General features: G+C 29.7%; 1 protein-coding gene across 1 annotated transcript in view; it reads left to right on the top strand.

The window, feature by feature from the left end:
- Positions 1 to 6,812: 6,812 nt before the first annotated feature.
- Positions 6,813 to 12,535, top strand: part of LOC117178700 — a 7,055-nt gene continuing 1,332 nt past the window's right edge. The window contains exons 1-4 of the mRNA XM_033370128.1: positions 6,813 to 7,319; positions 7,408 to 7,603; positions 7,678 to 7,830; positions 10,515 to 10,760. Coding sequence (XP_033226019.1) covers positions 7,544 to 7,603; positions 7,678 to 7,830; positions 10,515 to 10,760 — 459 coding nt within the window. The 5' untranslated portion in view covers positions 6,813 to 7,319; positions 7,408 to 7,543. The remainder of the gene's footprint in view (positions 7,320 to 7,407; positions 7,604 to 7,677; positions 7,831 to 10,514; positions 10,761 to 12,535) is intronic.

Below are 12,535 nucleotides of genomic sequence, written 5' to 3'. Positions count from 1 at the left end.
AGCTGTGAATATCTTATAAAGCGTGTTCAGACAAGTTATTGGCTTGTAGTTCTTCGGGTCAGCTAAGTTGCCTATTTTCGGCAGGAGTATTGTGCGCCCTTCTACCAACCACTCTGGAATCGGCTCTTCCTACTTCAAATATAGGCAGTCGCGGACAATTGTCCAGGGGTGGTCTCGAAGGAATTAACCCCCAAGCGGAGGTGTGAAAACCGTGCCGAAAGCTGAATGGCACCTGGGTGAGGTGTCTAGAACGGTGACTCTGGGATACCAGGCGACCTCTCAGAGTACGCAGCCTTATCCTTGCATGCGGGGCTCTACAAGGATGGACGAACCCCTTTCTCTAGCTTTCGTGTCAGCTGTATCAATTATAATGATTTAAAGTTTATTTTAAAATATATTTTATGGAATATGATATTTTTTATGAATGTGCCAGTGAAACTCTGTTCGTCTTATTTTGTTTGCCAATGAAAAACGTAATCTGGCTTGGAACTGTCGTCTTAACATCTAAAAACCAAAAGAACAATTTTCCTATCACTTGGAATTATAATTATATTTTTATAAAAACGTTAGGATATATAATAATTAAGAAATTGGAAAATACATACGAGAACTTGATTAGACGAATAGTCTAAAAAAGTCCGTAAAAATTGCAGACTACAAAAATAAAAATAAATAATATTAAAGAACTATATATAGGCAATATATAGAATGAAAATTATAATTAATAATTTTAGAATTAGTGGAAAATATATGAAACCGTAATATAAATTACTCATCGACTTATATTTGTGGTATTTATTAAAACAACCAAGTTTTGCAAAGTTATAAATGTAAAAATGTTTTAAACTTTTAATTGGCAATTTACTTTCAATCCAAATGGTTCTTGTCCAAGCTAAGTTTACCATCAGTGCGCCTCGAAGGTGTGCCGAGAGTTGCTTACAGCCCCCTGCCTCGACCGTGTATGCGTATGTAGTAGTAGTTTTCTTACGATCCTAAGAGCCAAAAGATGGCACCACAAAAAGTTGGTCTGTTATTTTCATTGAATTGCATTAAGAAAAAGCCAAAATAATTAAAAACTTAATACTGTTTGCAAATAAACAAAAAAGAATATATGAAAAAATAAGAGTAACTATTATTAATTATTTCAAAAAAGAAAAAGTCATGAAAATATGTAGTTTAATATGAATAAAATTTAATTTTGAGATACATTTTGAAAGCAGTTCGAATTTTATATTTTTGTGATTTATCTTGCTTATATTATTGATTTTATTATTTGTTAAAGTTAAACAAAATTATTTATTGTGGAAATTATTAATGTAGATAATGAAAAAATTAATAATATTTAAGACCTTATGACAAAAATATTTAAAACATATACATGATCAGAAGAATTGATAAAAAATATATTACTTATATCCAATATAAATATAATAATAATTAGAATATGTAAGACTACAACTTAAATTGCAAAGTAAAGAATCTTTGTTCCTTTAGAATCTTAAATATGTCAAGTTTTGAAGGAAATATTTTTAAAAAGTAGTGGTAATTGTAATTAAAATGTTTGAAGGAATCATTTGAAAAAAGTCAATGACACGAATGATAAATGAGGAAATGGATTTAATATAATGTATATATTTATTTAAATTGAACCCAACATCATATATACATTTATACAGTTCAATAATTTATTGGTTTCTCAATCTTGAATGCTTTTTTCTCGCTGCATTCAGCCCCTAATAATTTTATTTAAAAATTTAAATATAAAGGAGATTTTGAATTAAATAGTTAATTATATTATTGCAAACCTCATTTCTGAAATAAACAGACTATAAGCTATTAAAATCTATTAACAAACGTACTGTACTCATGACGCACAGATGGAGGAAATGCAATTTTCTTGCGATTTTGAATTCTTCTGTCTTAAAATTTTGTCTCCTCTATTTTTTTATTGATAATTTTTCCAGTCAAAGTATGAACAAAGTCTTATTATCGGTGAAAACATTTTTCTTTGCTAAAACTGCTTCCCATTAATGTAGGAATGATATTTAATAACAAAAATAATTAAAAAGTTTATAATAACCATTGTGATAAAAAAATTTTTTGTCAAAATATTAGAATTTGAGATTTTTCAAATTATAATTTTCTCTAATGGTCAGAACGACATCAGGTATTCCTGAAAATAAGAAATAATTAATAATTTTTAAAAAATATAACAATTTAAATTTTTCTAAATAAATCAGATAAACAAATTTAAAATGTTTGCCCTTTCGCATAGAAATTTTGTTTCACTGGAAATGTGTTAAGCTATTGGACGAATGACTTCTATTAACAAAAATATTAGAAGAGTTAACAATAACCACTGTTATTAACAGTTAAGTGACAAAATATTTAAACTTAAGCTTTTATCAAATTTAAATTTTCTTTGACGGCCAAGTCGGTGGGTTATTGTCAAAAGATTTTGTATTGAGTGAATCTTAGCATGCAGTGTTATGATTCATTTCCAATCTATTGCGATTGAAACCCCGATTTTTTCCGGTTGATACTGCCAGTATTGGGACATTTTTTATGTAAATTGTTTATAAACATGTAAGTTGTTATATTCCACTAAATATGATCAAAGATACATTTTTTAGGAATATTCGTAACCATTGTAGCGATTAAAGAAAATAAAATGTTTGATAAAACCTTACATTTGAATATTTTCTCACGAGAATTATTCATAACAATAGTTATTGTTATCTTTTCACATATTTTTGTGACTAGCAGTTATTCGCCCAACAGCTTAAAATATTTCCAGTGTAAAAAAAAATTTCTATGCGAAAGGACCAAAATTTTGAATTTGTTTATCTAATGTATTTACTCAAATTTAAATTGTTATATTTTATTAAATGTTATTAAATATCTATTGTTTCAGGGAATACCTGACGTCTTCCTGGCGCTTGATGAAAATAATAATTTGAAAAATCTCAAATTATAATATTTTGCCACAAGAATGGTTTATAACAGAAATGAGCTTTGCAATAATATAATTAACTATTTAATTCAAAGTCTCATTTAAATAAAATTATTACGAGTTGAATGCAGCGAGAAAAAAGCTTGCAAGATTAAGCAACTAATAAATGATTGCACTGTATAAATGTATATGACATTCGGTTCAATTTAAATAAATATATATTAAATTATATTAAATCCACTTTTTCATTCATTAGTCTTTTCATTAACTTTTTACAAAAATTTTCCCTCAATATACAATATACGTCATATATTTTTTATTAATTCTTCTGATCTCAAAATAAAACTTTATTCATATTAAACTACATATTTTCATGACCTTTTCTTTTTTTAAATTATTATTAATAGTTAGTCTTATTTTTTCATGTATTTTTTTGTTTGTTTATTTGCAAACAGCATAAAGTTTTAAATTATTTTTACTTTTTCTTAATGCAATTCAATGAAAAAGACAGATCTTCTTTTTGTGGCGCTATCTGTTGGAATAATTTAACCGACAATTCCCCTCCGGATCTTAAGAAAACAGAAAAGTGGGGGCGATGCATGGGGCTGGTATATATATCAGTGCTCGGATCGGATCATGGACTTCTACTTCGCACAGTTTCAATGATGCTAATTATTCTACTGCACCTTATTCTGCTGCGCTTGCGTAAGGGCTGTGCGCTGGTTGTTCAAACTTGGCGCACAATTCAAAATTACAATAAATAAAATACTTGTAATTTAAATAAATAATTATTATAGTATGCACAAAAATGTATACAAATTGTGTATCTTTTGATTTTAGACCAGAAAAAAATGTATAACACATATTTTTGATGAATAACAGTTTATTTTCGTTGACTTTCAAAGACTAAGTTATATTTAACAAAACATTTGAAATAGATTTTTTTTTAATAACATATAATACTTTAGCTGCCTAAAATATAGAAGATAATTGCAGAATATAATAGTGATAATATTCGAATTATTCTAAAAAATAATTTCAGCTCAACATATTTTTCTTTTCAATTGAGACGTGGCAAAACGAAGCTTAAAATAAAAAATAAAAAAGGAAAGAAACATGACTACAATGCAGTCGTGACAATTTATGTATTTATAGGTTCGATAATTATATGAATTCCCAGAAAAATACATAGAAAATATTAAAACCTTATAATTAATTATTTCGATCACTTTTCCAAGAAATTTCTTTTTAAATCAAATGTTTTGTAAAATATAAGTTGGTCTTTGGTATTCAATGAAAATAAACTGTTATTTATATAATATATGTGCTATAATTTTTGTTTGTCTAAAACTAAAAGCTAAACAATTTGTATATATTCTTATGCATATTTTAATAATTATTTACTTACATTACAATAATTGTTTTCCAAAGTAATTTTGAAACTCAGTCCAATCAGGAATAAACACGCCCTAATTTATAACAAGGTGTAATTGTAGTATTTGTAGAGTGAAATGAGGAACATTAATTACGAGGTTGCGTTGTAGGAACTTGAGCACTTATCAATGTTTGATTTGTTGCATTAGTTAGTTTTTATAATGAGACGCTACATCATTTTAATTTTAAGTAGTTTCAAATCAATTATGGTTAATTTGTTATTTATACATGAGAATTTGTTTGGTTTTTGAATTATTTTTAAATATAGAGGAGAGTACTCGAATATGAGATATTCTCGTAATATGAGAAAGCGGGGTATCAGCTAAACTAAGAGACCCACTCTGTTGGTTCTATCACTAACTTGTAGCCCGTGAAGAAAGAGTAATTTCGTGATATAGTCCATTTTTCATTGAAATTCTAAAGATTATAGGCGAACTTTTTGTGAAATCGACGATGATAGAGTTCTTGGAAGGGAATTCTTTAAACCCTATTTATTATTCATTAAATATGTATTTAGCAATAAAGTTTCTCTGGAGTGATGGGGATTGAATAGCTAAGTAGGAAACTATCGATAGTGTTGAAGTTTTTCATTGTACAGGTCAGGCATAGTAAGTGCATAGTTGCACGGTGTGGTTCTCATAATATGAGATACCTGTGGTTTTTAAAACACTGTGGCTGTGCGGGGGAAATTGGTTACAAAAGTGTTTGTGACTACTGCAAAAGCTAAATATATCTAAATAGCAGTAAATTTATACTTCGGAAACACAAAATGAAGTTTTTCATTAAAAATAATACTTTATTTTGCATCTTATTAGCTATTTCCTGGGGTATCTCATATTATGAGAATAGTTTGACGAGTTTGGAAAAAGCACTTTTTTACATTTTTCGTATTTTCAGCATAAAAAAAATTTTTAATAGAATTTTTTGTTTGAGCTTCTTATGACAAACTAAATTTCCTTTAAAATCACCTATATTACTTTTAATTTCAGTACCTAGAATTCCGACAATCACGCCAAACAGAGTTGGTATCTCATATTTGTTTACTCTCCTCTACTCTTAAAATAATTGAAAAAAAAACTTTAAATTCACTTTACATTTTTCCAGGAATATCAAGAAAATTTTCTCATAATCTCAAAACTGTTTAAATCTTTAAATAGCTTCAAACTCTTATTTCCGAATATTTAAAAATCTTAATTTTGTAAAAACAAGTTTTTAAATATTTAAAAATTTTCTGTTCAGTATTTCATGTTGTGATGTCAGCTGCCAAGATCTGTCTGCAAGCTAAGAAATAAGCAATAATGCCAATTACATGGGATGAAACATCATTTTTTCAACTTAAAAATCAAATTTTCACTTTAAAAAAAAAGTTTCAAAATTGAAACATAAATAATAATGTCCAAATATACTCATAGAAAAAGTTATGTTTTGTTTAGTTAAAAAAAAAACACGTTTTGTCCCATGCAATTGGAATTATTGTTTGGCCCTCGGTGCAGCGTGCCGACATGTTGGGGATTTCCCCCAACCCACCCTAAAATACCTACTTATATTTGTAATTCTTTTGAAAACTTCTAAATATGTTTTTCGTACATTTTTTTTTAAATCCTGCAAAAATAAGAAAATCGTTCCTAATTTTCTGAACAATCTTAAAAAAAATTATTCTTTCGAAACATTTCATTAGTGCTACAAAGATTCCAAATGTTTTTCTTCGAAATCTGAAAAAATATAAATTAAAAAAAATATAATTTTAAATAATTTACAGTTTTAAATCAATTTTGAAATTGTCAAAACTTCTAACTGTCTCTTTAATTAAATTGAATTTTTTCTAAGTTAAAAAGTGTTCAATAGATATTTATATATAAAAAATCAACAATTTTACTAAATATTAAAAAATAAATAAATAGAACAATTCACATTATAAAGTTCAAAGTTTAAACTCAGCTTTATGAAATTTTAATGATTCAAGGATTTCTATTTTAAACAATTCCATTTCAATTTTTTTAGTTTTAAATATTTCATTTATGATCACTTGTTTTAAACGAAAACTCAGATATTGCTAATAAATAAATGACTGTTCTTTCTACTAATTAAAAGTTTTAATTAAATTGGTTAAATTAGATTTTGAGAAGATTTGATCAACTGAGGCTTTCGACTGTAAACAGTTAGTTTTTTAACGCCAAAGATGTCCAATTGTATAATTTCGAACAGCTTCAAAATTGTCTTGTATTAACGATTATTTTTAACGTTTCAATACATAAAGTACAGTTCAATTTAAAAAATCACTAATTAATTTACGTTTACAGTAGATCCATTAAAAACGTTTGTTATGAAAATCTTTTTATTTTCAGCGCTTCAAATTATTAATCGTATATGTCTTTAGAACTGAATTTTCAAAACAATTGATACAAAAAGTCAAATAATAAATCCACTGTCATTTTCCAGATTTTCGGTCTTACAAAATTCCCGGTCATTACCCGGTTTCTGGAGTTTGAAGTTAATAAAACACATTTTTACTGTTAATTAATAAAAATAAGCCATGATTGGTTTTAGTGATTAACCATCTATTTCGACTAGAAATGAATTTGACATTTTTTCAAAGAAGGACTCTTGAAAAAATTTGTTTAGGCTTGCGTGAAACCTAGGAGTTTTCCTGAAGATGTATCCAACACAGTTACTTGTCCTTATAATATACTTTTAATAAAAATTTGTATAAAACGACAACAAGTAAGGTGGCACAATTTCTTTACAAGCGAGTAGAATTACGAGTAGAACGAAGAAATATCAAATTTTAAGAATTTTTGTACAAACAAGAAGTATGCAGTTTAAGATTATTGAATATGATTCGTGATTTTTTTAAAAGGAAAATTGCAGCAGTAGTTCGGAAAGCTCCCATAATTCGTCCAAAAAGAAAAACGATAAGCCTAATAATTTTGAGGTATTGTGTGGTTTAAAATATATATGTTGAAGCTAGTAGTTGTACTTTTGAACGCACGTTTGTAAGAATATATTAATGAATTTTCCAGGACTCATCAGACTGGTCCTCGTCCGATTCTTGCGAGGATTATATTGAAGATACGACTAAAGGAGATGAAGGTAGAATAAAAAATGATTTGCAACGCATTAAAACCGCAGTTCGAGGCAGAATGAATCGATTGCAACATGTCCGTCCAAGCTCTGAATACTGAATGTACTTCACAGAGCATGGGAGTAGATGTAAATGTGAGTATCGCATTTTGGTTTACATTATTTTTATTTAAGTTTAATCATTGACGACTGCTAACTGTTGCATTTAGTCAGACGAATGTGAGGACGTCGATGCTCCTATAACGTGGACATCGAATTTTATGAACACCTTGAAGTCCATTGTTGAAATGCATGCTTTTGTAGAGGAAGATGATGAGACGCGAAATGAAACTTGCAGGAAAATTGAAAATATAAACGTGCAGGTATGTCATCAAAATTCAACATTTGGTCTAAAAAATCATAGGTTAATTTAGAAATCTAATCTTTTTGGTAGCAACATACAGCTGCTTGGTTGTAATTTAATCTTTTTTGGTTAAGGATTCAAGTTCTTTGCTGAACATCTGTCTTTCTCTCGTTGAATTGAAATGTTATTGTTTTAAAATGAAAAATTTTTTCAGTTGAAATATCAATTGTTACATTTTTCTCTGAGAATTATTTCTTTTTTATTTCACCTACTTCGTTGAAACTGGAGCAACTGCTTTTCTTATAATTAACTTTATTGATTAATTGTTTTACCTCGAAATTTATCTATTCCATGTTGGTGGAAAAAATGAAAGAAAAAACAAAAATTATTAAGTTGAAAATGACTGTACTTTGTTGAAAATTCCTCTCTTTGGTTTCTTGCTGAAAACTACATCGTTTTGGTTGGAAATTAATTGTTTTACTGAAAATACAACGGTCCTATCTATTCGGCTTTCCGAGTATAATATTATTAGGGTGACCGTTGGACCGGCAAATGGCAGGGCATTTTTTTGAACAGGAAATTACCGGGAATTTTGAAAGTTTTTGTTACAAAGAACGTGTTTAATGTTTGAAAATAAGTTTAATAGGGATTAGGTAAAATATATATAATGTTTCATTGAGTCGAAAACCTATAACAACGTTCATTGTTAAGATTGCTACCAATTCGTCCCAAATGTTAACGAGAAGTCACTAGTAACCAATTCTTGATACAATTTGCGGGAGAAATTCATATTCAAAATGATAAAAAAACAGCATATGCCCGCTGCGCGGGGACATTCTCCTTGCACGTTGCGCGCGTGGCGCTGTGCACTCAATTTGAGTGTGCCTGCGGCGCGCGGATACGCTCTCGCTCTTCGCGCTGGTTTTCGTACGTTTCATGCGTACACTTTAAATAAATTTGTTCAAATATCGTAAATACTATAAATTAATTCGAAAACTATGATTTAAACTTCTGAGGAATTACAACCATAGATTGTAACTGAATTTTTTTTCGATTTGTTCTTAAAGAAGGTTCTCGAAGCACCTACGGCTTTGACGATTTTGAATACCGTAATATCGTTTTTCTGATCGTTTCAAAAACATACTTTCAATAATACTTATTATTATTTTAAAAATATCAATAGCGAGTCAAAATATGGCAAATAAAAAAATGTTGTATAAGGGCGCTTTCATACGATTGCAGATCAGCAGACTGCATGCAGAAATTTGCAGGGGTGAAAGAGATAACAGAATATACAGTTCCCATCTCTTTCACTCTTGGGGACTTTCTGCATACAATCTGCTGATCTTCAAGCGTGTGATTGGCTAACGCCAATTCAGTCCTTTCAATTCTTCTGTAAACATAAGATTTTTTAGCCACGAACTATATAAACCAGATATAGTTCTAAGGATTTGAGGCATTGCTGATTTCAAATTTGCCATTACTTTTGCAAAATTAATTTGTTCAATTAATTTTTCTAAACAAATTATTGCGTTATTAAATCATTTTGCAAAACAAATACGAGAATCAGATGGAATGGAAAAACTTGCATACGGAATAGTTCTTTCATGTCCTCAATGACGCATTTTAATAAACAAATAAATAATTAATTTTGTATGAAACTGTTTATGTTCATAAGAGAGGCAAAAAAAGTACAAATACCACATCAATTATTTAAGGGGTCTTGAGTACGCTTAATCCAAGCATGCGATTGGGTTTTGTACAATTAGTTTGCTTGAACAATTTGTTTAAACAAAATGTTGAATAAATTTAATGTTGCAAAAGGAATGAAAAATTCGAAATCAGCGATGCTGATTTATTTATTATAAATAATAATAATATTTAATAAATAATAATAATAATATTTAATAAATAATAAAAGTATACCTGATTTATATAATTCGTGGTTAAAAATTCTGATGGTCACAGAAGAGTTTAAAAGACTGAGTTGGCGTTGGCCTTGTTATTACACAACATTTTTTTATCCGTCATATTGGACTCGCCTTTAATATTTTTAAAATAATAATAATAAAGATTGTTGAAAATAGGTTTATAAAACGAACATTAAAACGATATTGCGATATTAAAACAAGCATTACATACAAATGAAAAAATTTATTTTTCGGTCACCATTTTGAATCCACCATTTTGAAACTTAGCATTTCAATAGTTTATTTATTGCCAACAATACCAAAAATATCAAGTTAAATAATAATCTCGGGTTTCTAAAGTTTTTTTCACCTTAAAAATGGTAAACCTGGAGAGCATTTAAAAAAAACACATTTTTTAAAATATTTTGGTCCACCATTTTGAAACAAAAAAAGTGATTCTGAAAAAATTTGAGATGAAAGTGCACATGTTAAAGATAATCTGTGCCAAATTTGGTAAAAAAAACTTGTTTACGAGATAATTAGGTGGCCCGACTGACATTTTTTAATGTTATTTTTCTCGTTTAAAACAAAAACTGCCCATCCTATCAAAGAATGATGCACAAAAAAGTAGTAGCTCTCTTTTAGGTGAACACGTTTTAACTTCTTATTTTTTCTGTGGCTTGCGCCGTTTGATCAGTAATTTAATTGTTTATTTTTAATGTCGTTTTTTACTAATGAAGCAAAAAAATTAATTAATTTTTTTGCAATAATCTCAAATACTTTCGTTTGTTAGATAAGAGAATTGGATTTAAAGGAAGTTGAAAGAAATGTTGAAGAAGCGCAAGGTGACTGCGACGAAGAATTCGAACCAAATAGAAATCAGTTTCAGAAATTGCACGAGTTTCTAAATAAAGAGGAAATTTATACTCCTATAGATGTTCCTGTTAAAGTTAACGTAGCCGAACCATTGTTGATGCTGATAAAGTTCGCTTTAGTAAGTTGCATAGGTTTTTCCACTGTTGCTAGTCTGTTCATGCTGGTAAACTATATTTTTGCTAGGTCTATAATACCTGAAACACGATATTTGATTGATAAATTATTCAATTCGGTTAATGCAGCAACTTTCCACGGTTTATGTACGCATTGTAGTTATGATATAGGCACATTCACGCGTGCGGATTCTACAATAAACTGCAGTTTATGCAGCAATGACGTGAACGTTAAAGATCTAATGTACAAAGATTTTTTTGTAACTCTTGACCCGTCATCTCAAATTGCGGATTTATTAGAAACGCATAGTGATTATTATAACGTCATAATGAACTATACACCTACCGACAATGTTATTCGAGAAATTTACGATGGTAAACTATACTGGCATTTTGTGAATGGCCTGCATCCATCAGTTAGAAATAATTACATTTCACTAACTTTTAATACAGATGAAGCTCCTCCTTTTGAAAGTTCGTCATACTGGATTTAGCCAATTTATATAATGTTAAATGAATGACCCATTTCCGTTAGAACTAATGAGTTAATAGTAGTAGGCTTATGGTTCGGGAAAAATAAGCCCGATATGAACATTTTTCTGAAAAAATTTGTACAAGATATGAATAAACTCTCGGATTATGGAATTAAGTGTGAAATTGGTAATGAAGAAGGTATTATAAAAGTTTTTTGTTTAGTCTGCTGTGTCGATTCTGTAGCGCGAGCACCAATGAAGGACCTTAAGCAATTCAACGGGAAATATGGTTGTAATTGGTGTCTTCATCCTGGGGAGTGGGTTGTAAATTAAATCCTAATTCAGGAAGTCAAAAATATCCATTATTAAATTTCACAGTTGCAACCTGCGAAGAAAGCGATACTCTCAGGCATATGAAAGTAGGCACGGATAAGAATCCTTGCTTTGGTTTCAAGAACCCATCTCAATTATTAATTTTAAAAAAATTCAATATTATTGAGGGTTTCGTACCTGATCACATGCATATTATCGCAGGTGTAGGTAAATAATTTGCAAATATATGATTCGGGAACAGTAAAGTTTCTCCTAGTTTCGTAGAGAAACGCGAAGTTGATGAAATTAACGAGACTTTAGATGCTATAAAGCCCCCCCCCCCCCCCCCCCCCCCCCCCCCCCCCCCCCCGATCAGGTAGGACAACTGACGCAATCTCTGAAAGATAAAGAGTTTTGGAAAGCCCGTGAATGGGAAAATTGGACACTTTATTATAGCAGTATTATATTACACCTTTTCTTTGATAGGAGATACGTTCTTCACTGGATAAGAATTGTTGAAGCCTTGTATATTTTGTTGCAAGCAGAAATTGAAATTACAGAACTTGATCGGGCTGACTCCTTGTTGCACGAATTTGTAATAGAGACAGAAAAATTGTATTCTCGATCTTCAATGACATAATGTGCATATTTTATTACATCTTGCAAAAAGCGTTCTCAATTGGGGACCATTATTTGCACATTCAGCATTTGGGTTTGATTCGGGAAATTGCGAATTATTAAAAGTAATTCATGCTGCAAAGGGTGTGCATCAGCAGGTCTGCCGACACATAAATTTGCGTTCAAGTTATAATAATCTTCAAAAACGAATACTTCCACAGGCGTCTAGTTGTGTGAAATTTTTTGCTCACAACTAGGAACTCCTCACATAAAACATACGGTGAAGTTATTTAACTCCCGTTACTTTGTAGAACCGTGTAATGTTGAACATAGTTCAAAGTCAACCAAGAGAAGGAAGGTGCAATCTATTCAGGAGAGTTACTCTCCGCTTGAGATTGAGCAGGCTTTCCTGAGTAATCTGA

Source organism: Belonocnema kinseyi, chromosome 8 (genome assembly GCF_010883055.1).
Source record: "Belonocnema kinseyi isolate 2016_QV_RU_SX_M_011 chromosome 8, B_treatae_v1, whole genome shotgun sequence".
Lineage (NCBI taxonomy): Eukaryota > Metazoa > Arthropoda > Insecta > Hymenoptera > Cynipidae > Belonocnema > Belonocnema kinseyi.
Note: the sequence above shows the minus strand (reverse complement) of the source record. Positions and strands in the feature narration are given on the sequence as shown.